General features: G+C 37.0%; 1 protein-coding gene across 7 annotated transcripts in view; it reads right to left on the bottom strand.

Moving 5' to 3' along the window:
* Positions 1-26,549, bottom strand: part of N4BP2 (NEDD4 binding protein 2) — a 71,630-nt gene extending 45,081 nt beyond the window's left edge. The window contains exons 1-6 of one of the 7 annotated variants that reach the window (XM_081302945.1): positions 26,414-26,549; positions 21,759-21,822; positions 19,128-19,227; positions 7,342-7,420; positions 5,311-5,657; positions 355-1,516 (exon numbers count right to left, since the gene is read on the bottom strand). In XM_081302945.1, the coding sequence (XP_081159071.1) occupies positions 355-1,516; positions 5,311-5,539 (1,391 nt within the window). In that variant the 5' untranslated portion in view covers positions 5,540-5,657; positions 7,342-7,420; positions 19,128-19,227; positions 21,759-21,822; positions 26,414-26,549. Of the gene's footprint in view, positions 1-354; positions 1,517-3,045; positions 3,138-5,310; positions 5,658-7,341; positions 7,421-19,127; positions 19,228-21,758; positions 21,823-26,413 lie in introns of those variants that run through there. The other 6 variants (XM_081302946.1, XM_081302947.1, XM_081302944.1 and 3 more) reach the window with 6 other exon arrangements.
* Between the last annotated feature and the right edge of the window lie 843 nt (positions 26,550-27,392).

Here is a 27,392-nt window from a genome sequence, read left to right as displayed (position 1 = left end):
ACCAGGGCTGGGGTTGTGGCTCAGTGGTAGAGCACTTGCCTAGAACATGTGAGGCCCTGGGGTTCGATCCTCAGCACCACATAAAAATAAATAAATAAAAAGTTATTAAAAAAATATATTGTAACCATCTTAATTTTTTCTTCTATTCTCTCAAAGGTATTCTGAGAGGAAATTTTCCAATAAAAATTTCTAGAGAAAATAGTGTTATTAGCTACAAAGTTCAAAAAAACAAGTGGGAAAAAAAATACCTTAGGAGTTAATAAACATCTCCATCAAGCAAAGCATTTTGCATATTCAGATTATCTGTTCAGAATCATGCATAATACTTCTTAGAATTCAATTGAAACCTCGTACCTCGCCAAAAAAGATTTTCCTGATCCCGGAAGGCCTCTGAGAAGAACAAGAACTAGTCCAACATATGATGTTGTCTTCTTTCTTACAACTTGAGAAACAGGAGTTTCTTGTACTTGATAAGCACTTGTTCCCTCTTTGTTTCTCCATACCTTTGTTGGGGAAGTGTGAGAAATGATTGAGGGTGGAAATGTGTAGTTGACAGGTCTCCAGTGTGCAGCTGTGGTTACAACAGGAGCCACAAACCCATGGCTTCCTTGAAAGAGGTCAAAAGCAGGAATCATTGGATTCCACATTGGTGGAGGTGGAGGAGGAGGAAGCAGTAAAGGGAGAGGGGTAAGTACTGGGCAGTAATTCATATCCTTCCCCTTTGGTGGTAGTTCAGTATGTTTGTGTGGCTTGAAATTGAACCCTTCAGAAGGTACAAAAATATCAGAGACAGAAGTAGACCTCTGATTCCCACCAGTATCTGGCAAATCACACCCTGAATTTTGCACAGGAAGGTTTAAAGAAGCTTGAGGTTCGTTAGCATTCAAATTTACAGGGGCTTCGGAAAGTTGAGCCTCAACACACTCAGATTCTAAAAGCTCGCTCTGTCTCTGATTAAGATTGCTACAACCCACGATAGAGTCATTTGTTGGATTTAAAGAACTACTGAGATGAGAATCTTCTTGGTAATCATCTTCTAAAGCCAAATTGTTATCCTTTATAAAACTTTTGGACCCATTCAAAACTGAATGTGAAGTTAATGGGTTTGAACTTACTGTAGAGACAGAATTTTCTAAATTCTCACTGTTGGAATCCATATTTTGCATACAATGGACAGGAGCCGTATTACTTGAATGTGAATTTATAAACTTACTTGGGTCATTAAAACTATTAACATCTTGCAAAGGCAAAAATGAGTATACTTGGTCATCAGGAGAAGAGTTCAATTTCTCAAAAGCATTCTGTATTAAGGAATCCAAGTCTTCAGTCAGCTGCATATCCAGAAATGAATCCATCTTTGAATCTTCACTCTCTTCTTCAAGAGGACACTTCTCCATTATTTCACTTCCTGTTTCAACTGGCTGGTTCTCAGAAGCAACAAAGCTTTGTGAAGATGATTCTTCTTTCTTGGCATCAGAGGCAGACAATTCTAATAGACAATCCATGGCATTTTCAACTGTACAACAAGAACAACAACAATAACAACAAAAAAATACATATAGATGTTGAAAAAGTAAGACATAACTTTATTAAAATCCAAGGAAAATACTGGATTTTGCCTTGAAAGGAATATAGATAAATTTATATATATTCAAGTCATCTTTTAGAAATTAATTTTTTACTAATATAACAAAGACTGCATTACTGAAGAAGTTTTAATAAGAGACATGCAATGCTGTTCTTTCAGACAAATAATACTAAACTATCATCCAGTATATAGTCTTCAATTAAGTTGTTGAGTAAAAGTATAAATATGTGGAATAGTATATGTTAGGGTTATTTATAAAGGTCTTAAATTCAGTTGATTTATTCAACAATTACCTATTGCATGTTATTTTAAGTATTGCATATTTAAGTACATATTCTAGTAAGTCTAATTTATAAAGACCATACTACAAATTTCACTTAATACAAAAAAATTTTTATGAGCATGTACTACATATCAGAAATACTTTTTAAAAAAACAAATAAGAGTCTTTACTACTTCAAAGGATTTTGCAGTTTAATGGAGATTGAAGACAATTACATTAGAAAATAATTATATCATACTATAAACTAAATAATGCATTGTTTTGAGAGTGTACAAATGCCACAGCAGTGTTCAGGAAAGTAAGGAAAGATTTTACATAAAGGGATATGTGAACTGGCACTTGAAGTTTGCCAAATGGGAGGAAAAGGTAAGCCAAGGTTGAAAATACAAAGCATGTTTAAAGTATTGAGAGAAGTTGGTTGGAGAGAGTGGGTACTCAGCAATATGTATGGCTGAAAAGAAGAGAAGATAAAACTGCAAAGGGAGATGGGATAAAATTGAGAAGGGTCTTATATGGCATGCTAAGAAATATTAATTTTATTTTTTAAGGGAACTTGAAAAGAAACTGATAGTCATAGCATTTGGGCTAGAAGTTTTATACAAATCACCTCACTGAATCCTCGAAGAATACTATGAGGTATTATGAAGACATCTATGGAAATAGATGAAGACAATGAAGCTCAAAAAAGTATATCAACTCAGCTCAAGTCACACAGATAGAAAGTGACAGAGCCAGGACTGGTGTGTCTGACTCCAATGCTGAGCTCTTTTTGTAATAACAAATGAGCAACCATTAGAATTTTTAAGTATTTAGGAATGGGAATGTAGGTCATGGTAGAACACTTGTTTAGATGCATTAAACCCTGGATTTGATTCCCAGCACCACAAGAAAAACTTTTAAGCATCTAAAATTTGGGGTTTGTTTTTGTTTTGGGGTTTTCTGGTTTTTTGTTTTTTGTTTTTTTTTTTTTTTTTGAAGTTTTTTTTTTTCCTTGATTTGTTTTAAAGAAGATTAATGTGGAAATGGCACAGCACAGCAGGTAACAGCTCTGGTCTGGAGTCAGAACACCGGCATTTAAATTCCTACTTGCTGGCTACATCACTTTGAACAAGTAATTAGCTTCCCTAAGCCTCAAGTTTCTCATTTGTAATATTGGGATAATAAAAGTACCTACCTCATAGGTTGTTGTGAGGACTAAATGAGATAATCCATGAAAAAGTGCTGTGCACAAGGACTGGCACCTAGTAAGCACCCAATTAATGTTCCCTTAAGAAGAAAAACAAAGAGGGATTGGAGGGGGCAAACCTGGCAGAAGGATCAATCAGGAAATCACATCAATACTACAAAGGCAAGAAGCCCTAAAAATGGAAAAAAGGGGAAAAAAAAAAAAGAAAGAAAGAAAGAAAAAGAAAGCAAATATAAGAGGTATTTCTATGAAAAAAATCTACATGATAGAAAAACCAGAGAAGATCAACTTAAAAAACTAGCATGTATATAACAACAACAAAAAAAAAAACAGCATTAAGTAAAAAGAAATACAAGACCAACATAGATCATTATCAAACAAAAAGAAAAGTCTTAAACAGAATGTTGGAAAAAATTTAAACTATAGTAGAAAAACAAACAAAAATATGAATGGACAATAAATATAAGAATATAAGAATTAATGAAAACTCATCTATAAAAATGTTTACTATTTCTCTTTATTAAAAAAACACAAATTAAGGTACAATTTATTACTATTAAAATCTTAAAACAATTCTACATAATGCTGAAGAGGCTGTGGTGAAAGGGCTACACTTATTCAGTGCCAGTGGTATTACAAACCTGCATACCTCACTGCTGGGCAATTTAAGCAGTGTATTTCCAAGGGTCGAAAACTGCTCTTACCCTGTGACGCAGAAAACAAAATTTTGGGACTAAGAAAAAAAAGCCAAAAGAAAGAAAGAGGCTATTTTTACCAAGGTGTTCTTCACAATGTTAATTATTCATGAGAAACTTAGATAAATAAGTTACAGCACAATTCCTCACTGGAGTCCTGGAAAACTGCTGAAAATAAACAAAAGGTTGTAGAACACTGAAAAACTGTTTATGTCATATTAAGTTTAAAAAGCAGAATATAAAATGTCATCAATGCTATTATTCAAACTACTGAAAATATCAAATGTTTATAACAAGGTCCTCAGAAGATCCTGAAAAGAGAAATAAGTTATTTGTTAAGATATATAGTTTTCTTATGGTTTCCTGCTCCTATGTTAATGTATATTCAACAAATTTTAAAGACACCAAAATTAGGAAATAAATGTTAAAGTCACTTACAAAACTACACACCATCATTTCTGAGCACCAAGTGTGTTGTAGAAACCTGGTTTTCTGCACACATACCAAAATAGAATAGGTAAAATATGCTCACATCACAGTTCACACAATGACTAAAAATGGAAGTATATCATGTATTATCAAAACCTTCAAAACCATTTTATACTAATCATGGTCAATAACAATACTAAATATCATCAAGTCATTTATTCATCCAGTCAACTTTATACAGTCCCTCGGTCTGCAAACATACTTCTAAACAGTTTATTACAAGTTATTAATAATTTACTAAGACTTCACCAAGAAAAAAAAACTCAGTCCTCAACCAAAAAAGTCCTATAAGATGTATGCTATTATTTTTTTATTAACAGATTAGAAAACAAAAGACTTGAGAGGTCAGCAGAACTGAAATGCAACCCAGGCCTCTTGAGTCCAAAGCCAATGTTCTGAAACAACACTACTTGCCTCAATTCTTATTAATCAGCTCTTATTTCTATAATTATAAACAATTACCTAGTCACTCAATAAATCTCTGCTAACTTCTATTATGGATCATTTACTATTTCAGGGGTTAGGAATATAGAAGAAAAAATAAAAAGTTTTTAAAATCTCTGTCTTCATGGAGCTTACATTCTAAGACACTGGCTCTCAATCACATATAATTTTGTCTCCCAGGAGACAAATGACAACGTAGGGAAATATTTGTGATTGTCACAACTAGGGGTTGGGGTGCTACTGGCATCTAGTGAGTATAGGCTAGGGATGCTACTAAACACCCTATAATACACAGCAGAACCATTTACAATGAAGAGTTATCCAGTCCAAAATGTCAACAGTGCCAACCGGTTCTAAAGGAAAGATTAAAAAATAAAATGAAGAATGATATCTATACATGCATCTTACATCTAGAACTGTGCATTTCTTAAGAGGAAAAATGTTGCTTTATTCTTCTTCATATTCCTCATAATACCAAACGTAGTACCTTGCCCATGGCAGGTGCTTAGAAAATGATGAACAAAAGGGAAATAGGACAGTTACTTTACTATATTACTACTGATCATGGCATATATATGAAGTCTTCTTATAAGACGCAAAGGGTTCAAACTGAACTTTTTCTCACCTTTGAAATCACATTCAGAAAGCATCAAATACACTACATCAGGATCCAGATCAGAAAACATCTCTGAGATACTGGTGAAGAGTTCTTCCTGATCAGTGTTTGTCTCACACACGGAAGGAAGGGTAGTGGTTGACTCCTCATGACTAGCAAGACTGGATACGACAACTTCCTTAGAGTTTGCAGTCTTCCGAATAGGATTTCCCCCAAGATTTTTCCTTTTCCTTGGCATTCTGACTTCCAAAACTAAAATTTTTCCCTTTTTTAAAAAAATTTAAGATGTTTGATATTAAATCATAATTCAAAGAAAATAGCGTTAAAAATCTTGCACAATCCAGTGGTAATAGGACCTAAAATAGAAAGCAAGTAAAAACACTCAGGCTATGTAGTTATATTTCTAAAACTGGAATGACATTATTATTTAATGCTAAGAAAGTACCATCGACTCTGGCAGCAAAGCCAAAAAATAGTCAAACAATTTCTCTGTCCAAAATATTCCAGTTTTTCCAGAACTGAACATGTTAAATAAAAATTAAGATATTAACAAACGTAATGTATTTCAGAACAGTGAATACACTGTGTGAAACACAGTGACTACACTGTTTTAATACCATTATTTCATTTTAAACACATAAAACAGCATCCATAAATACAATTATGATGCCTATTGAATCTACACTCAGATGTCTAATAGGCATCATAAACTAAACATGTCCAAAACTGAGTTCCTGATCAAACCCTTTGAACCTGTTCTTCCCAGTCTTTCCCATCTCTGTTAATGTAACTCTGTCCTTCTAATTGCTCATGTCATAAATCTTGGAATCATCTTTGACTCCTCTCATCCCACATCCAACTGGTAAGCCAATTTTGCCAAATACAACCCACAAAATGTATCCAGGATGTGATCATTCTTTACCATCTCCACTGCTACCACCCTAGATTCAGCTATCTCAGACTCTCTCCTGGATTAATCAGACAAATCAATCTCCCTGCTTCCACTCTTGTCCCTTCAGTCTACTTAGCACAGCAGGCAGAGTGGCTCAATTAAACCCTAGGCTGGATCATACCCCTTTTCTCCTACACTATCCACCAGCCTCCTGTCTCAAGATGAAAGCAAAGCCCTTAAAATGGCCTTAACCCAGACACTTGTTACCCCTGTACTGTCATCTCCAGATCCTCCTTCCCTTGCTCATGCCATTCCAGACACACTTAGCATCCTTGCTTTTCTTCAAACACATCAGCCATGCTCCCAAATAGGAACATTTACACCTTGGTTCCTAATATCTGAACTACTTTTTACCCCAGGTACTTATATATTTCCTCACCACCTTCTTATCATTATTCAAATGTTACCACCTCAGAAACTCAAGTCCTCTAATTCCTTTCTCTTGTTGATTTTGTTGTTTTGCCTAAGACTTATCTTCTAACATGGCATATGTTCTATTAATATTGTGTTTACTATCCACAATCCAGTAAAGTGTAAGCTCCACAAGGGCAGTGACTCATGTATTGGGAATAAAACTACAGAGAATTTACTTGTTTTCTCTGCTTGGATGTAGTCAATAAACTCTTCAGATTTAACATATTTTCCCCAAAATCCACTCTAACTATCTGGTCTAACTACCATCATCTACCATTTTTGTCTCCTAACTAGTTAGGATTCTTGTCCTAACTGGTTAGCACCCTTGTCCCCTAAAGTCTATTTTCAACCTACCTGCCAGAATGATCTTTAGACAACCTACGTCTAATTGAATCAGGATCTGTTTTAAATTCAAGTTGTTCTCCATGTCACTTGGAGTAAAAGCTAAAGTTCTTTCAATGGCTTACCTCCCTGCTGACTCTTAATTTACTCTTCCCCAGACATTTGCATTACTACCACACTTCCTTCAAGTCTCTGTTCAAGTATCATATTCAATGATTTTTTTCTAATTGTCCAATTGAAAATCAAATACCCAACTCCCTCTGCCCCAATCTCCTCCCTTCCTGCTGACCACCCATTGCCCTTGTCGCCTTCTAACATACTATAAAATTTACCTTTTAATTAAATTTGTGTCATAGGCTCTCCACCTTCCAGAATTGCACTGTCAATATGGCAGCCACCAGCCACATGTGCCTATTTAAATTTAAATTAATTAAAATTAAATAAAATTACACTTTTATATCTTAGATATAAGTAGAATGCAAAGAAATTACCAGAGACAGAAAAAAGAGTAGGTAAATAATGATAAAGGATCAATCCACCAGGAAGACATAGCAAGCCTAAATGTCCTCATACTCAATAAGAGAGCTACCAAACAGATAAAGAAAAAACTGATAGAACTGGAAAAAAAAAAAAGACAAATTCACTGATTCAATACTGCTCCAGTAACAATTTACACAATTAGACAGAAAATCCCAAAGATACAGAATTCAACAATACCAACAATTAAGAAATCTAATCAACATTTCTAGAACATTCCACCCAACAACAGCAGAATATATATTCTTTTCAAATGCCCACAGAACATCTACCAAGACAAACCATAACTAAGCTACATAACAAATCTTACCAAATTTAAAAGAACTGAAAGCATACAATTTGTTCTCCACATAGAATCAAACTAGAAGTCAACAAGTCAAAGGATAACAGAAAAATCTCCAGTTTGGAAACTAATATTCTTTTAAATAATCCATGGATCAAAGATGAGTGTAAAGAAAAAAATTTAAATACGCCGAACTGAATGAAAATGAAAATACATTATATTGAAATTTGCAGCACACAGCTAAAGCAGTGATGAAGGGAAATGTATAGTGCTAAATGCATACGTTGGAAAAGAAGAAACACCTTAAATCAACAGATAAGCCCCCATCACAAGAACCTAGAAAAAATAGAAGGAAATGAAAAGATAGCAACGAAAACAGGAGAACAACAGAGAAAATCAAATTTTAGAAGTACAGGGGCTGGGGATGTGGCTCAAGCGGTAGCGCGCTGGCCTGGCATGCGTGCGGCCCCGGTTCGATCCTCAGCACCACATACCAACAAAGATGTTGTGTCCGCCGAGAACTAAAAAATAAATATTAAAAAAAAAAAATTCTCTCTCTCTCTCTCTCCTCTCTCACTCTCTCTTTAAAAAAAAAAATTTAGAAGTACAAACTAGTTAATTAAAATAAATACAATCCATAAACCTCTAGCTAAAAGAGAGAAAACACAAATTATCAATATTAGGGTTAAAAATGGAATATCATTACAGACCCTGAAGATATCAGCAGACTAGTAAACTACAAACATTTATACACACAGAAGACCAGTCTACCGTAACACACTCAATAGATAAAAGACTTATAATTTACCAGGTGTGGTGACACATGCCTATAATCCCAGGAGCTCAGGAGGCTGAGGCAGGAGGATCATAAGTTCAAATCCAGCCTCAGTAACTTAGCAAGGCCGTAAGCAATTTAGTGAGACCCTGACTCCTAATAAAAAATAAAAATGGGCTGGGGATGTGGCTCAGGGGTCAAGCAGTCCTGGTTCAATCCCTGGTACCAAAAAAGAAGGGAAGAAAAAAAAACCTATAATTTTTAGTTAAATTTAATTCACAATTTTAAAACTAAATACACACACACACACACACACACACACATATACACATATATATCTCAGTATTAAATGAAGAACTCTAACAAACATTTTTAAGAAAACTCAACGTGATTTCTACACAATCTCTCCTAGGAAATAAGAGGAAGGAACACTTTCAATTCATTTTATAAAGTTAGTAGTATCCTGATACCAAAACCAGAGGCTGGGGATGTAACTTGGTGGTACAGCTTGCCCTGCACACCTGAGGTCCTGGATTTGATCCCAAGCACTATCAAAAAGAAAAAGCCAAAACCAGACAAAGTCAAAAAAATACAGACCAACTTCCCTCATAAATGTAGATACAAAATCGTTAAGAAAACATTAGCAAATAAAATTCAGCAATATGTTTTAAAAAATTATATACCATGAAGTTTATTCCAAAGATGCAAAGCTGGTTCAATATTTAAAAATTAGTGTAATCTACAATATTAACAGGTTAAAGAATAAAAATTAAACTATATCAATCAATATTGGAAAAAATCTGACAAAAATCAACACTCATTCATAATTTTTTAAAAACCTACCAGGAAAAAAAAAAAAAAACAGAAATAGAGGGGCACTTCCTCAACTTGATAAATAACATCTACAAAAAACCTACAGTTGGCTGGGTGGCCAACCGTAGTAGTATGGTGGCCCATGCCTATAATCCCTGCTATGGTAAATGAGGCAGGAGGATAGCAAGTTCAAGGTGATAACTGAATAACTTAGCAAAACCCTACCTCAAAATAAAGTTTTTTAAAAGTTTGGAGATTTGGCTCAGGGATAAAGGGATTGCCTAGTTTATGCAAGGTCCTGGGTTTGATCCCCAATACCACCATCCACCAAAAAATTAAAAAAAAAAAATTAAAACCCTAGAGTTAACATTATATCTAGTGATAAAATACTAAATGCTTTCCTCCTAAAATCAGGAACATAGTAAGAATATTCACTCTTACCACTTTTATTCAATATATTGCTAGAAGTTCTAGCTTGTAAAATAAGGTATTAAAAAAAAAAGAAAAGAAGCATATATAGATCAGAAAAGAAGGAATGAATCTGTCCCTAATAACAGATGATGTGGTCATTGAGGAATCTACAAAATATCCAACAAATAAGTTTAGCAAGGATGCAAGACAAAAAGAAAGAAAGAACACAAAAAATACAACAGTTAACCTCTCCTAGCAATGTACATGGTTGCAGAATATTCACAGTCACTCCAAAAAACTATGAAATACTTAAGTACAAATCTAACAAAAGAAATGCAAAACTTTTATGCTGAAAATTACAAAACAGGGATTAAAAAAAAACAAAGATCTAAATTCATGGCAAGACAGCATGTTCACGGACTGAAATGCTCAACATGGCAAAGATGTCAATTCTTCCCATATTTATATACAGGTTTAACACAATTTCTATCAAAACTCAAGCAAGACTTTTTTTACAAACATAGACAAGATTATTCTAAAATTTATAAGAAAAAGGAACTACAGGGCTGGGGATATGGCTCAAGCGGTAGCGCGCTTGCCTGGCATGCGCGAGGTGCTGGGTTCGATCCTCAGCACCACATACAAATAAAAAATAAAGACTTGTGTCCACTGAAAACTAAAAAATAAATAAATATTAAAAAAAAAGAAAAAGGAACTACAGCTAGAACAATTTTGAAAAAGAATAGAGTGGGAAAGGATCAATCGACCTGATTTCAAGAGTTCATAAACAGCTACAGTAATCAAGTCTGTATGGTATCAGCAGAGTAACAAATCTGGGAATAGAATAGAAAACCCCAAAACGGCCAACATATATATACCCAACTGGTTTTTGATGAAGGTGCAAAAGAAATTCAATGGAAAATATACAGCCTTTTCAATAAATGATACTGGAACAAGCAGACACTTAGAGGCAAAAAATATAAAGCTTAACCTAAGTCTCACACTTTACAGAATTATTAACTCAAAACAGATCACAGATTTAAATGTAAGAAATAGTGGGGTGCTGTGGCGCATGCCTATAATCCCAACTACTGGGAGAATCAGGCAGGAGGATCACAAGTTTGAGGCCAGCCTCAGTAATTTAATGAGATCTTACATCAAAATAAAAAAATAAAAAAGGCTGGGAGACTGTAGCTCAGAGGTAGAAAGCCCTGGATTCAATCCTGAGCACCACAAAAAAAATAAAATAAATTAAAAACTGATAATTTGCACTTCAAAATAAAAATTTGCTCCATGAAAAATCCCTTTAAAAAAAGAAAAAAAACTCTTAAGAGGATAAAAAGACAAGCTACATACTTGAGAGAGAATATTTACTTATTACATGTATGACAAGGAACTAATATCTGGAATACATAAAGAACTTATGAAAATTTAACAGCCAAAATAAACAATTCAACTAGAAAATCAGTAAAAAAAGGAGAAAATATTATATGAAAGAAGCATACAAATGGCAAATAAGCAAATAAACAACCTTTGATGTCACTGGCCACTAATAAATGCAAATTGAAACTATAATGACATATTACTTACCTATTAGGTTGGCTAAAATAAAACATATTGACAACATCAAATAATGGCTAAGCTTCAGAGACACTAGATCCCTCCTATGTTGTTGATTGGAATGTAAAATAGCATAGTCACTTTAAAAACATTGGCAATTTCTTAAAAAATTAAATATACAACTACCACTGCACTTCTGGATTTATATCCCTGAGAAATGAAAAACTATATTAGCTCAAAACTCCAGGCAAATGCTTACAACAGCTTTATTCATAATAATGTCATTCAATGGGTAACTGGTTAAAACAAATGATACATCTATTCCATGAAATACCAGTATTAAAAAAAAAAAAAAGACCTGATACATCCATTAACCTATATAAAATTTCAGAGAATTATACTGAGTAAAAAAACCAACCCTACAATGTCATATATTAAATGATTCCACTTATATAATATTCTAGAAATGACATAATTATAGACATAGAGAATAGATTAGTGATTTCAAGCCTTGAAAAAGGAGTAAGAGAGGGAGGGAAAAGTAGAAATGGGCAGAGCACAGTGGTGCATGCCTGGAATTCCAGCAATTTGGGAGGCTGAGGCAGAGGACCACAAGTTAAAAGCCAGCCTCAGCAACTTAAGGAGGCCCTAAGTCTCAAAATAAAAAAATAAATAAATGAAAAGGGGTGGGGATGTGGCTCAGTGGCTAAGCTCCCCTAGGTTCAATCTCTGGTACCAAAAAAAAGAAAAGGAAAAAGAGAAATGGCTATAAATGGGCCACTTAAGGAATTACTATATCTTGACTATATTAATATTTGTATCCTCGTCGTGATCTTGTTCTATATTTTTACAAAGGGATACCATTCAGAGAAACTGAATGTGGGCAGGGCAAAGAGAAGAAGAAACAGTAAGGACATAGAGTTGAACCATGCAATAAACATAACTAGACTTAATATCTATTCAATAAACTAATAGATAAACTGGGCTGAGGTTGTGGCTCAGTGGTAGAGCGCTTGCCTTGAACATTTGATTTGATTCTCAGCACCACATATAAATAAATGAATAAAAGAAAGGTCCATCAAGAATTTTTTTAAAGTTTTTAAAAAATTTATATATACACACACTGCACCCAAATAACCACAGTATACGCTTTATTTTCAACTGCACATGAAATCATGCTAGAAATCAGCAGCAAAAATATAATTTAAATAATAATTATAATAATCAGAACCTAATTGCTTGAAAGTTAATTAAGTACAACTCTATAAGTGAGTCAAGGAAGAATTCACTATGTTGATTACAAAATATTTTAAACCAAATACTTTAGTTGTATACCACAGGTTAAGATATTGTAAAGTCAGGCACAGAAGACAATATGTAAAAACATGTATATTGGAAAAGAAAAATGACTGAAAAAAATCAATGATAGAAGCATCCATTATTCCAAAGCAATTGGGATAAAAACAGTGAATCAAATTTAAAAAAAAACTATACAGAATAAAAACAAAAGAGCAAATAGAAAACAAAAATACACAAAGGCAATCAAAATTAAGATGACATTGGGCATGCACCTGTAACCCCATCTACTTGGGAGGCTGTGACAGGAGGACCACAAGTTTAAGGCCCGCCTGGATAACTTAGCAAGACTCCATATCAAAAAAAAAAAAAAATGGTCTCAAAAAATTTTTAAAGGGCTGGGGATGTAGCTCAGTGGTATAATCCCCCTGAGTTCAATTCTGAGTAATGGGGCAGGGGTAGGGGGATGATAAATCTCAGCCCAAGCAGGCATGTCCAGAAGCTGAGGCGGGGAGATAGATTAAGTCCAAGAATTTGAGTTTAAGACCAACCTGGACAACATAAGGAAGAAAAGAAAGAAAGAAGGGAAGGAAGAAGGAAAGCAAGAGAAAGGGAGAGTGGGAGGAAAAGACTTCTAAGTTCATTTTATGAAGTTAGCCTAAGCTTGATACCAAAACCTTAATAAAGACATTCAAAGAAAGAAAAATATCTAGGCAGGAGGTATAGCTCAGTGGAAGAACACTTTCCTACCATATTCAAGGCCCTGGATTCCATCCCCAGAACCACAAAGAAAGAAAAAGGAAAATTACAGTCCTGTTTCACTAATGAAAACACATGCAACTTTCCTAAATAAAATTTTAAAGTAGAGATGAAAAAATTATATGAGTGATAGGTTACCAAATATCAAAGTTACATAGAAAAAGAATAATGCATCAATTTATTTTTAAAATACAAGATTGTATTAACATTTGGAAATCACTGTAATTCCTGACAATAAAGAAAAATCATATAATCAACTCAATGTATACCAAAAAAGCATTTGAAAAGCCAACATCCCACTTATGACAACTCTACACAAACTAGAAATAAAATGGAAATGATAAAAACACTTATCAAAAACAAACAAAAACCCTCACAATTACGAACTTGCTGAAAGTTTTCCCTTTATAATCAGAAATAAAACAAGAATTTCTGCTATCACCACTTCCATATTCCATTGTTGTAGAGGTCATACCCAGCACATTAAGACTTGAAAAGGAAAAAAAAAGTTGTTAAGAATAGGACATGAAAATATAGAAATACCATTATTTATAGATTTTTGTGTGAATACAAAATCCAAAAGAATCTATACATTAGTAATCAGATAGTTTAGCAAGGCTGATAAGGTGTATTTGTTTATACTAACAAACATCAGAAAACAAAATTAAATCTGAAGGTCAATTCTTATTTTTCCAGATCTATCACAGCAGTACTTCCACACCTGATGGATCATATTCCTCCCTGCTTCTCCATGCTGAGAACTTACTCTCCTCTCCTGAAGACTTTGCCACTCTCAGGCTTTTCAACTCAGACTTTCCCAACTCTCAATTTGAAAACTGCTCTGAGGCTCCAATTGAGCCTGGGAGCCTCTTCTTTCTCATTGATCCTCACTGATCCAGACTCATGGTTTTAAACACATCAACCTGCTAACAAATTGACATCTCCAATAATACTTCTTTCCTGACTCCAGACATCAAACTACCCTCTGAACACTTCTACTTTATGTATCTAATAAACAACCCAAATTAGGCATGTGTAAAAAGTGATCTGATCCTCCACTAAAGAACTGCCCTAACTAGTCTTGAAAATCTCAGCTAATGGAAGTTTCCAGTTGCTGAGGCCAAAAAGCCAAGAGTCATTCTTGCCTCCTCTTCCCCTCACACCTTATATCTAATCATCACTTAGCAAATCCTGCCAGTTCTAACTTCAAAATCCAACCATTTCTCACCACCTCCACCCTACCTATCTGGTTCAAAAGCAGCAGCATCTCTCATCTGATTTTATTTTTAAGTATATTAGCTCCCAATTATCTTTTTGATACCAGTTTTATTAAATATAATATATAAACTATAAAATTCACCATTTGGGGTTTCTCTTTTTTTTTTTTTTTTTCGTGTTTGTGTGTGTGTGTGTGTGTCTGTTTTGCAGGGGATTAACCCAAGGCCTCACACATATTAGGCAAGCACTTTATCACTGAACTACCCTCAGCCCAAAATTCACCAAATCTGAGGTACACACAATTCAGTTGTTTTCAGTATATTTATGGAGTTGTACAACTATCTCCACAACATAATTCCGCAACATTCCCATCACTTCTAAAAGAAACTCCATACCCTAAACCCTGGCAATCACAAATTTACTTTCAATCTCCGTAGACTTGTCTACTGTTCTGGGCATTTATATAAATGGAATCATACAATGTGATCTTTTATGAGTGGCTTCTTTCACTTAGTCCAATGTTTTCAGTTTACCCAAGTTGCAACCAGCCTGTATCCTTCATTCCTTTTAGTGCTAAATAATATTCTACTGTATACCACATTTTACTTATTAATCAGTTAATAGATATTTGAATATTATGAATAATGTTGCTATGAATATTCATGTATTAGTTTTGTGTGGACATATGTTTTCATTTTTTAGGTACATACCTAAAGGAGGAATTACTAGATCATATGGCACCATAAACAAAAGCTTTGGTTGATTAGTTAGTTGGGGATTGAATCCAGGGGTGCTTTACCACTAAACTTCTACCCCAGTCCTCTTATATTTTATTTTGATATAGGGTTTTGCTAAATGGCTGAGACTGGTCTCAAACTTATGATCCTCCTGCCTCACAGCCTCCCAAGTTGCTGGGATTATAGGTCTATACCACCGTACCTGGTTCTATATTTAACCTTTACAGAACTACCAGACTTTTTTCCAAAGGAATTGCATAAATTTCAGTTTCTGCTAGCAATGTATAAGGATTCCAATTTCACTACATCCTTACCTATACCTGTTATTACCCTTCTGTTTAATTATGGCCATTCTAATTGGATCTAGCTTTATCTAGTTGTTTTTTATTTGTATTTCCCTAATGACTAATGTTTTCTACCACAATTACAGATGCTTATTGGCACTTGTATATCTTCTCTGAAGAAATGTCTATTCAGATCATTTGCTTGTTTTTTAAATCTGAAATTTGAATCTGAAACCAGATTTGTCAGATTCCATAAAATACAGTATCTCTTTAGATTCTAGATAGAATTTTAGGCAGCCATTAAAGACTATATTTTGAGCTGGGTCCCTTTAGTCCTAGCTACTTGGGAGGCTGAGGCAAGAGGACTGCTGAGTCTAGAAGCTTGAGGACAGCCTGGGCAATACAGAAAAACCCCATCTAAAAAACAGAAACAAAAAAGACTATGTTTTGGACAATATTTAATGGAAACTTTATTAAAGGCAATGTTAGAATACAACCTTCACAGACACCCAAATGGGACTGAATTACACAAGAATGGACCCCCCAAAAAAATTATAGGTGATTTTATTTTTTACATACTACTTTTGGATTTTTCAAGTAATCTATAACATATACGTTTTTCATATCACAGAAAAAACAATCACTATCATAAACTAAAGATGAGTTTTGGACTTTCCTTTATGCTTACTTTCACCAGTGTACAAATTATATATCTCCTAACACTCTTTTCTTTCATTTTGTCTGTTGGTATTAAAAAAAAAAAAATCTAAATACATAGGTAATCTGAGTATCCAACTAATGTTTTGTATAGAGAAAAAAATATGATATATAAAACATACAAAGCTGGCACTACCTCCCAAACACCATTTTTACTCTATATATCCAATTTATTTAAGTCCCACTTATTCCACTATAAGTGATGTTCATGTTTAACTCTTATACAATCTGATCTTACATATCATCACTTTTCCAGGAGAGTCTAATATTAAGACAAAAGTTTAAAAAAGCATATACAGTTTCTTCACATAGAAACCTGACCTTAATTGAGTATCCTAAAAGGATATGTAAAATAAGAATGAGTAAGGTTTGATATATTTTAGAAATATACTCATATTAGAAAATGGCTCATATAAAGAACCTAAAAGCAGATAATTATTAATAACAATACTATGAACATAAATTCCATATATACACATTCTCCAAACCCTTCTACCTGTAATATTCAATTTTAAACTGATAGAGAAAATAACTGATAAATATTTACTCCCTGATAATCATCATAGCATTCCAGCACAGTAAGCAGAGGTCTTATCAATTCTAGTTTTGTTTGTTTGTTTGTAGTACAAGGGATTAAACCCAGGGGCTTGTATATGTTAAACAAGTACTCTATCACCAAGCTACACTTCCAGTCCTTTTAAAATTTTGAGACAAGTTCTTGCAAAGTTTGTCCAAATATGCTGGGTGCAGTGTTGTACATCTGTAATCTCAGCTGTTTGAGAGGCTAAGGCAGGAAGACTGTGGGTTTGAAGCCAGCCTGGGCACCTGAGCACCTAAGCAAGACCTTGTCTCAAATATAAAAATGACTAGGGTTGAGTGTAGTGGTGCAAGCCTATAATCCTAACACGTTGGGAGGCTAAGACAAGAGGATCATAAGTTTGAGGCCAGTCTCAGCAATTTAGCAAGACCCTATTTCAAAATAAAAAGGAAGAAAAAGGGCTGTGGTCAAGTGCCCTTGGATTTAATCCCCATCACCAAAAAGAAAAAAAAAAAGGTGCCCAACTACACTAGAGTGAACATAAACTCTATAGTGGTATGGGAATGGTCAATACTGCCATTAAAGTGAACGTACGAATAATACCACTTTAAAAAAAAAAACCTCCAACTAAAAATCTCATCATCAACACAAAAAATTTCCCATAAAATTTTATGAATAAATCTGTTGTTACATGTATATATTGTCAGGACCAGTAACTTTAAATAAACTTACCATTGTCATTGTGAAATAATATGCAAAAAATAATATATTTCTATAACAAGAAAGATGTTCTGGTGGCTGGAGACACAGAACATTTCCCAAGGACGCACGTGGCCTTGGGCTCAATCCCCAGAACCACACACACATATACCAAAAAAAAAAAAACTTCTATTTAATACTCATTATCAGACATTTAGGAAGAACAGGCTTAAGAAAATTGATACTAACAACCAAATATGAATAATAAATTAGCTTTTTAAAAATCATCAAAATACAAGAATTCCCCTATAAAGTATATATAGGATCCAAACACACCATGATTCCAGACAGATCAGAAATCTCCCTCAAAAACAAAGGCTACCAAGAACCAGCACAATCCATCTTTACTAAGGGTTAGGTTACCTAAAAGATGATTTCAAGTGTACTGTATGATAAGGGTAAAGCAGATACCAAAATCTCATGAAGGTACAAAAGGCATGTCACTACAAAGACAATATTTACCAAAAAAATGTAAACAATCACCTTTAAAGATATTTATATGTCATAAGAACTATTTCTTATAACTGATAATTGAAAACATCCTAAACACTGATGGAAATGAGTATGGTAAAATTATAGCAAAAACATCCTTTTAAAAATTATGCAGCAGTTAAAAAAAAAAACACAGAGGTGTGTAGAAACCAGACAGAGCTCTGAGACATGTTGCTAAAGGTAAAAACCAGTTGCTGAATAATATGGTTTTCATTTGAAGAAAGGCAGGAAGATGGATTTCTCTATAACCCTTCAATATTTTCTATAATTTTTTACCAATTATTGTAACACTAGTCTTGCTTAATGATTTTAGAGCCTTCCATTATTAGCTTTACTGACATTTTTTTCTCACTAACATGTTTTCTATATGGTTTGTCTCCTCAGTCACAAAGGAATCTGAGATGTTATAGGAAGATGCAAGCCCAGCTTCACCTCCGACATTGTGGAAAGAGACTATACATCCTGTGGCAGAGCCCCATGCTCCCCTACACCACTTAGACAGGGCTTGGAGAGAATGACCTCCCAGGATGTCTACACTGGAATCAATTTACAATTTCATCCATATATGTTTGTCTTCCCAACTAGCTATATTCCTTGAGAACACAGATCTTAACATATACTCCAAACTAGCACTTAGCATAGTTCCATGCATAAAATAAGCCACAAATAATTATGGATGGCTAACAATATATAAAATATAAATAAGCAAGAGTGGCATTTTAGAGATAAACTAAAATACTCAATAAATAGAAAAACTGGGACCACATTTAGATTCTCTAAGATGTTTTATACAACCACTAGCTCCTTTAGGAATTCTAGTAAAACAAATCCATGATTATTTTCCTTCTCATGAGACATTGTTCTTTTAATCATTCAACTATATAAACGAAAGCTTGAAAATCTACATGTAAAATACCCTACAATTTTAATAATACTTACCATCTATCTGGCATTGATGCTATTGACATGCTTAGTAAGACCACAGTTGATACCTGCAAACTCTACACCTCTTCCTGTTATCCAACATAAAGTCTTCTTACTATAAAATAAAATATTATACATTAAAAGCAAACTCATATCAAATTATAACCTTAAATGAAATCAAATCCATGAGAATGTTTATAATGTAAATATACATGACATTCCAAAGAGAAAGCCATAAAAAGAAAGACTTCATTCACCACCAATGGAAGGGTCTATTAGACTCCAAAAATGGTTACAGAAAAATAAAGAATTAGGCATTTTTTCTGCCTTTTTATGAAGAATGATATTTCAAAGTAATAAAGTAGACCTAGTTGATGAGGGAAACCTTTATAGAGGCTAGCCTAATGCAACGTTGTTAAAAGAACAACAAAATCCAAAACAAATCACCATTTTGTAACCCATCATTCTGATGATCACATAATCACTGATCAAGAATCATCAATAAAAAGAGAATAAAGAAGTCCCTGTTTTATTGTATTATGTTAGAACTGTTAGTGTGTCTGGCCATCAGCCAAGCTCCTAGGCCTCTCCTCTGGCTCCTCCTTCTACTCACTTCAGTTACTCAGGGCTGGTCTGTCCCCTAGTTCTATGACTGGTCTAACCTGTTATCTTTTCATCTGTTAAAGAGGAGAATGAAAACAATGAGAACAAGACAAAAAACAAAATCTGTATGCCAGGTTTTTTTTTTTTTTAATCACTTGTTTGTAGTTTCACAAATAAGTGAAAACAGAACCTCAAAAAAAAAAATCATCAATGAATGTTAAAATCATTATTAGCTGAAAAGCTAATAGAAATTAATCTGATGAGCAGGGGATGCAGCTCAGTTGTAAAGCATTTGCCTGTATACATGATGCCCTGAGCTTAATCACCAGCACAGCAAAAAAAAAAAAAAAAAAAAAAGACAAAAAGAAAGAATTAATCTGGTGCCAAATTAGCATACAACAGATTACCTGCTCAATGCAAAAAGAGAAATATAACTTGACAATGAAAAATCAATGTCACTACCTGACCCTGATGACCAGATAACATTGTAATAGTACAACAAGATATTACATACCTCTTAATATGAAAGCTATTAAGTACACAGTATTACTAAATGAAATACTCTTCTCCAAAACATGTTACCTAAATCTACTTGTTTGTAGTTTCACAAATAAGTGAAAACCTTTATATCTAACTCCCAGTTTACAAGAATTACAGGGAACAGAGAAAGCAGTCACATTGCATCATGAGGAAACAATCCAGCAACACAAATGTAATATGGTCTCAACAGAGTTATCAGGTCAGTATCACAGAGGAAGAAAGGAAGGTAGAGGAGTGGGTGGGAGAGTAAGAAGGACAATTCGAACAACCAAATGCAACTGGTAGCAGTTGATTGAAACCTGGTATTTAAAAAAACAAAACAAAAAAGCAGCAATTTTTGGAACAATTGGGGAAACATGAATATGGTATGATTAGTATATATGAAGGAATTATTGATAATTTTACTAGAATGATAACAGAAAATAGAATATGGTTGCCAAGGGTCAGGGGAGGGAGAAAAGAGAAGCTGTTCAATGAATACAGAGTTTCAGTTTTATAAGATGAAAATGTGCATATAGTTAGCAAGACTGTACTGCACATTTTTAAATGGTTAAAATAAACCAGATGGGGGTGGCACACACCTGTAATCCCAGCAACTCAGGAGCCTAGGCAGGAAGGAGCTCATTGCAAATTGAAAGCCAGCCTCAGCAGCTTACTGAGGCCCTGAGCAATTTAGTGAGACCCTGTCTCAAAACAGAAAATAAAAAAGGCTGGGGTGTAGCTCACTAGCTCACTGGTAGAGTGCCCCTGGGTTTAATCCCCAGTACTACACCACATGTACGCACACAAAAAAAGATTAAAATGTAAAGAGTTAACTACAAAGAAAAAGAGGTGGTGGTTTAGCAGGGAAAGAGAATGTTCACTTCAGAGAAGTAGAGTTAGAAACAGAAAAGAAAATCACAACAGAAATCCTGAAAAATGAAAAATAAATTTTATTTCATTGCAACTACACAATTAATTACCAACTTTGGATCCCCTAACAAATAACTTTACTAGATCTTGATAGCTCTGGAAATGATATGCAAAATTTACTCCATCTGTTACTTTGTATTCCTCAATAAGAATGCAAATATCATATCCATCCATTCTCCCTATTCAACTTGCCCCCTACCTAGGGAGCTTTTCCCCATTTCCCCAGGTACTCTCTATTTCACCTACACCTAATTATTTGCTTCCCTCATCAAGTAGGCTAGTATGATATCTCTGCCTCACAAATGCTCTGTCCAGAAGTCCCTATCTCTCATCCAACCAAAGTTGTACTCCTGGCTCAATTAACTTTACTTCAGGAAAGTTTTCTACTCTCCCAAAATCTGACTAAGCACTTTAAGCTCCTACTGTACTCTATGCATACCTTTACCTTAGCACCTTTATATTTATTTGTTTAGACTACTAGCCTAAGCATCTTACAGATGTGTCTTATTTAACAAATTATCTCAACAAACAATTATAATATGCTAACACAAACCAAAATGCCAATTTAGTTCTCTAAAATATTGTATTTACCATTTCAGTCCCCGGAATACTCAGGTCCATAAAACAAAGCATCTTCTTCCTACAAATTAAGTACCTACAAAGATAAAATTCATAATCAGAAGAGTAATTATGAATTAGAGGACTGGGGCTGTAGCTCATTGTAGAGCATTGCCTAGCACATGTAAGTCACTGGGTTTGAGTCTCAGCACCATATATAAATAAATGAATAAAAAATAAAGGTCCACCAATATCTTAAAAAATTTTTTTAAAACTTACACACAAAAAAGAATTACAATGGAGCTGGGCTTGGTGGTGCACACCTATAATCTCAGAGGCTCGGGAGGCTGAGGCAGGAGGATCATGAGTTCAAAGCAACCTCAGCAAAAGCAAGGTGCTAAGCAACTCAGTGAGACCCTGTCTCTAAATAAAATACCAAACAGGGCTGGGGATGTGGCTCAGTGGTCACGTGCCCCTGAGTTCAGTCCCCAGTAACAAAAAAAAAGAATTGCAATGGAAAGCCAGGCATGTTGGTGCACGCCTATAATCCTAACAACACAGAGGAGAAGGTAGAAGGATTGCAAGTTCAAAGCCAGGGCAATTTTGTGAGGCCCTAAGCAACTTAGCAAAACTCTGTCTCAAAACTTAAAAGAGGGGGGTTGGGACTGGGCAGTTAAATGCCCCGGGTTCAATTCCCCGTACCAAAAAAAAAAAAAAAAAAAAATTAGAATGGAAGCCGGGGACAGTGGCACACATCTGTAATACCAGAGATACGGGTGGCTGAGGCATGAGGATTGCAAGTTCAAGGCCAGCCTAAGCAACTTAGTGAAATCCTATCTCAATTTACCTCCCTCCTTTGTTATAACCTAACCAGTAAAAATAATCAATCACAATGTGATAGGAGAACAGAGTCCTAGGAAAATAAACTGGAGGCTCATGTAATAATCCAGATATATATCAAAGAAGACTTTTTCATGGAGGTATTGCCTAGAACTACAACCTGAAAGACAAGTATGAGTTAACAAAGCAAAAGAGGAGGTATGGAGAGGTCTAGGTAGGTATTCAGGCAGACAAGCTTCTGTACTAAGGCCCATATATTTAATGAACTCAGTATCTTAAGGGAGAAATGCAAGTAACTGAATAGGACTAGCATTTTGAGGGCAAAGGGAAAAAGTGACAAGAAAATGAAGACTGTAACTAAAAGCCAAATCATGAGGGTTCTGAAAGCCAAATCAAGTTCAGACTTTATCATTGCTTTCATTGAAAATGAAATGATTTTCATTGAAAATCCCCAAAAAAAAAAAAAAGATTTTAAGTAGAGTGTGTTAAAAGAGATGACTCTAGCTACAGTGAAGGGGAAAAAAATTGATTGCAAGACGAGAAGCAGGGAGGACCAGTCAAGAGGCCACTGCAGCAACCCAGGTGAAAGATACCAACCATGAAATAGGATGGTAGCAGTAGAGATTAAGAAAAGGAACAAATTCAAGTGACTATTATAAAAGAAAAAGAATACAATGGGGTTCAATGATCAATTGGAATGTGAAAGAAGAAAGAGAATAAACATTAGAAGAGCTAAGAACATACATAACTAAGTGGTAGAACACTTGTCTAGAATGCACAAGGCCCTGGGAAGGAAAAACTAACTACAAAGTAACAGCAAAATTAAAGAAAAATATTTTCAAGAAAAAAGACACTAAAAACCGTATTTGGGGGACTTGCTCAGTTTTAAGAAAAAAGAGCTTGATCCAATAGATCATCAAAGGTTATAAACATTTAGAAAAAGGTTATATACATTTAGAAAAACAGGATCCACCATTAGTCTAGTAAAACTGGTACACCCAGGACCTGTTCTCAGCCAAGTGTTAACAACGTGGGTTCTTTGATCCAGTAATTCCATTGATTAGTAGTCATAAAAATCTAGTTAATTTAAGATGGGCCAAGTAGCCCACACCTCTAAACTCCAGCCACTTGGGAGGCTGAGGCAGGAGAATGGATACTTAGCCAGACCCTGTCTCAAAATAAAAATGGCTGGGGGTTGGGCTGGGGCTATAGCTCAGTGGAAGAGCATTTGCCTAGTATGTGTGAGGCACTGGGTTCTATCCTCAGCACCACATAAAAAATAAATAAAGGCATACTGTCCATCTACAACTACAAAAAAGTTAAAAAAAAAAAAAAAGTTAAAAAAAAAAAAAAGGTTGGGGGTGTAGCTCAATGGTAAAGTGCCTCTTGAGTTCAATCCCCAGAATGTGGGGGAAGGGTAGAGCATTGGGCTTCAATCTCTTAATTCCAAATGTAAATTACTTTTAAAGGCATATAATAGATATTTACTGTTTCACAAAGCAAACTCAGTTTCTTCCCAAATCTTAATGTTATTTTGTATATAAAAAGCTGAAGGCCTGGTACAGTGGCACACGGACACATAATCTCACCAACTCAGGAAGCTGAGGCAGGAGGATTTCATGTTGGAGGCCAGAGTAATCAATCTAACAAGACCCAGTTTCAAAATAAAAAAACAAAAAGGTTAAGGAATGTAGCTCAGTGGTAAAGCACCCAGTTCCTGGGTTGGGGAAGGTGTCAAGGGAAGGCAAAGCTAGGTAGTTATTTTCTAAAATTCACATTGACTAATAAACTGCATATCAAAAGATATGCATAATCATGAATAATCATAAAGAAGAGAAGGTTTCTTTGTTTGTTTGTTTTTGAGACAGGGTCCCCCTGTGTGGCCCGACCGGGTGTTTACCCAGGGGTCTCAAACATTGCATCTACCTACAGGCCAAGCTGGGCTTGAAAGAGAAGTGTTGTAAGGAAAATAATTAGCATTTTTTAAAAGAAATGTTCCTGCACTTATACTTATTTAACTTCTATAAGACACTGTGCCTACTTTAATGCACTTTAATGAAGAAAAACATGCCTTTACCATAACTCAAGTCATTTTTTTCTTTTTTTAATATTTATTTTTTAGGTGTAGATGGACACAATGCAGTGCCTTTATTTTTTATGTGGTGCTGAGGATCGAAACCGGGTCCTACCCATGCTAGGCGAGCGCTCTACCGCTGAGCCACAATCCCAGCCCAAGTCATTTTTTTCAGTACAGTTCAGTACTCCCATTCTCTCCCCTTCAAAGCAACTAAAATCAACAGGTGCACTAACTGATACTCGCAAGTACTGTATGATGATTTGTAGAGTTGGGTTTTTTGTTGTTGTTGCTGTTGTTGTTGTTCTACAGGCTAATCATTTTTTCTTTAATTGTAGCCTCCCTGCAGAAGAGCAGCCATTTCCTTCCTATTCTCCCACCACCTCCAGCATAGCCCCTATCCTCATATAGCACTTTAAAAGGCTCTGGCATAGGAACTAAAAATTGATTTAATTCTGACCTCTAAAAAGGAAACATGCAAAAAAAAAAAAATGAACCACGCTTGCCAAAACACAAAATACACGTTTACATTTCTTGAAGCGTGTTAAGAATTCTTCTGGGGAAAACTAAGGTTAAAGGGGTGAGTTACAAAAGAGAGATGGTTTGAGAGAAAACACAGGAAACAATAAAAACGGGATGAAAAGGTTGATATTGGCAACAAAAGATAACCGTTTTTTGTTTTTTAAGAGGAAGAAAAGGCAAGTGGAAACCAGTCATTGTTTTCTAAGAGGCCAGGTTCATCTTCTAGATTTTCTCCTCCGAGCTCAACCAATCCCCACCTTTTCTGAGTTAACCAGTCTCCAGGCAAGCAGCGCTTCTTGATTGGCTTAAAGATGTCGAGTAGAAAAGCCAGCCAATCCTGCCTTCAAGTCAGAACTGTGCTATGGAGACATTACAACCACTGCATGGCGAGAATGTGTACAAACCTGTCGGTGCTACAAAGATCTGATACTAGTTCTAAGAGGGTTGCCAAAGGGAAGATTCTTCAAAGCCAATACTGACCATGATCTGACATCTACAATTTTTCATTCCTCTAGCTCTCTTAAGGGAAAAACTCTTGTAACCAAAAACGAATGAGAATAAACAGTGTCCCCGGTGAGATGACTCACTCTATCTAAGTCGGATTTCCAAACCGAGAGCTGGGAGAGGGTCCCGAACAGAGAAGAGCTCGAGAATGGTCCCAAAGTTGCGGTGGGGGTGGGGAGTGGACGTGGATCTAAGACGCACAAATACTAGGGAAGGGGAACGTCTCCCTGCAGAATCCAAAACCCTTAGGTGTAGAGTGAGTGGCTGTGTGTTTGGATATGGAGAAGTGAGTAAATAAACAGCTCTGCTAGGACTACGTGCTCGGGAAGGTGGCCTCAAGTTCCCAGAAGGCTCCGCCTGGGAAACACCGAAGGCGCGCGGAGGGGTGCAAGGTCAAGCCCCGGCGGAATCGGAGGGGGTGACCTGGGGGGCGAGAGGGGCGTGTCTGGGGCCTGGAGGCCCGCCAGGCACTGGGAGGCCGGGAAGCAGCCGCGGCGCCCGCCTTCGCCCGGCCTCGGGCTGCGTGCCAGGGCCCGCCTCTCGCCGACGCCTCACTTCCCTTCTGTCCCGCGGCCCGGCCCGCGGGCCGGACAGCCCGCGTCGGCCCCCACGTTCGGAGCTTTGCTTTTAGTCGTAGCGCCACCCGCCGCTGCCTCAGGCCCTCCGCTTCGGCTCGGCACCCCGGGATCCTTTCCCTCCCCGGACCCTTCCCCGGACCCGCCGCCTACCTCCCGCCCAAAGCCTTTACCTGCTCCTGGAGCGGGCGGAGGGCACCGAAGCCGGAGCCGCGTCGTCGAGTGTGCGACGCGGCACCGCGGGTCCGCAGCCCTTTCCCGCCGCCGCCACTGCGCTCTCCGGCGCCGCGCAGGGCTGGCGAGCAGCTGCGGCCGCGGGGGGCAGACGCGCAACGAGCGCGCGGAGCGGGGAGACACTGCCGCTCTCTGTCCGAACGGGGAAGAGCAGCCTCACAGGAGCCAGCCGCGAGAGGGCGGGTGGGCGGCCGCGTGGGGAGGGGTCTCTAGGAGTAGGCAATGGCTGCCACGTCGCCCAGGTGGATCGCCGCCCTCCGCCTCCCCCACACCCGCCGGCTCCCCGCCGCGACCTCTGGTTCGTTCCGGGGCTCAGCCAGGGCGCGTCGACCCGCCCCGTGGGGCCGGCCCGGGCGACCCGAGCCCGCCGGCGCTCCACCTCTCCCGCTCCCTCAGGAGAGCAAGCCCCGGCCTGGCCGGTTCTACGGCGTGGGGCCCCCAGCCCCCGCGGGCTGGCTCCAGCCTGTGGCTTTCCCCTTCCTAGTCAGGGGCACCGGAAGGAGCAAGCTTCTGTCCATTTATCAGGTTCTGGGGGAAGGCTGGAGCCGTTTCGCGCGGTTGAATGTAGCGACCCGGGGCCGGAATTCCTGCCAAAATAAGCAGTTGCTGAACCACGGCAGTTTCCAGCCCTCGTTTCTCTCTCCCAAGCCCGAAAATCAAAACAAACACAAGGTCGTACTAGCCGGCCGAGCTGAGGGAGGAAATAACAGCTGGGGAGGGCCCGCCAGCGTGGGGTCCCGGCTGCAAGTTGGGAGGGACGGCGGGCGGGCCGGACGGCCCCGCACTGCTCGCGGGGGCTGCTCACTCCGGGCAAAGGAGGGCCGCAGCCGCGGCGCCCAGCGCGGAGACAAAGGAGACCGCGGCCGGACGGAGGCTGCCTGCTCCCTACCCGCGCTGCCAACGAGGGTCTGAACTCGC

Source organism: Spermophilus citellus, assembly GCF_964194105.1.
Source record: "Spermophilus citellus genome assembly, chromosome: 8".
In the NCBI taxonomy this organism is placed as follows: domain Eukaryota; kingdom Metazoa; phylum Chordata; class Mammalia; order Rodentia; family Sciuridae; genus Spermophilus; species Spermophilus citellus.
The sequence above is the reverse complement of the archived record's forward strand: the minus strand, read 5'-3'. Positions and strand labels throughout refer to the sequence as shown.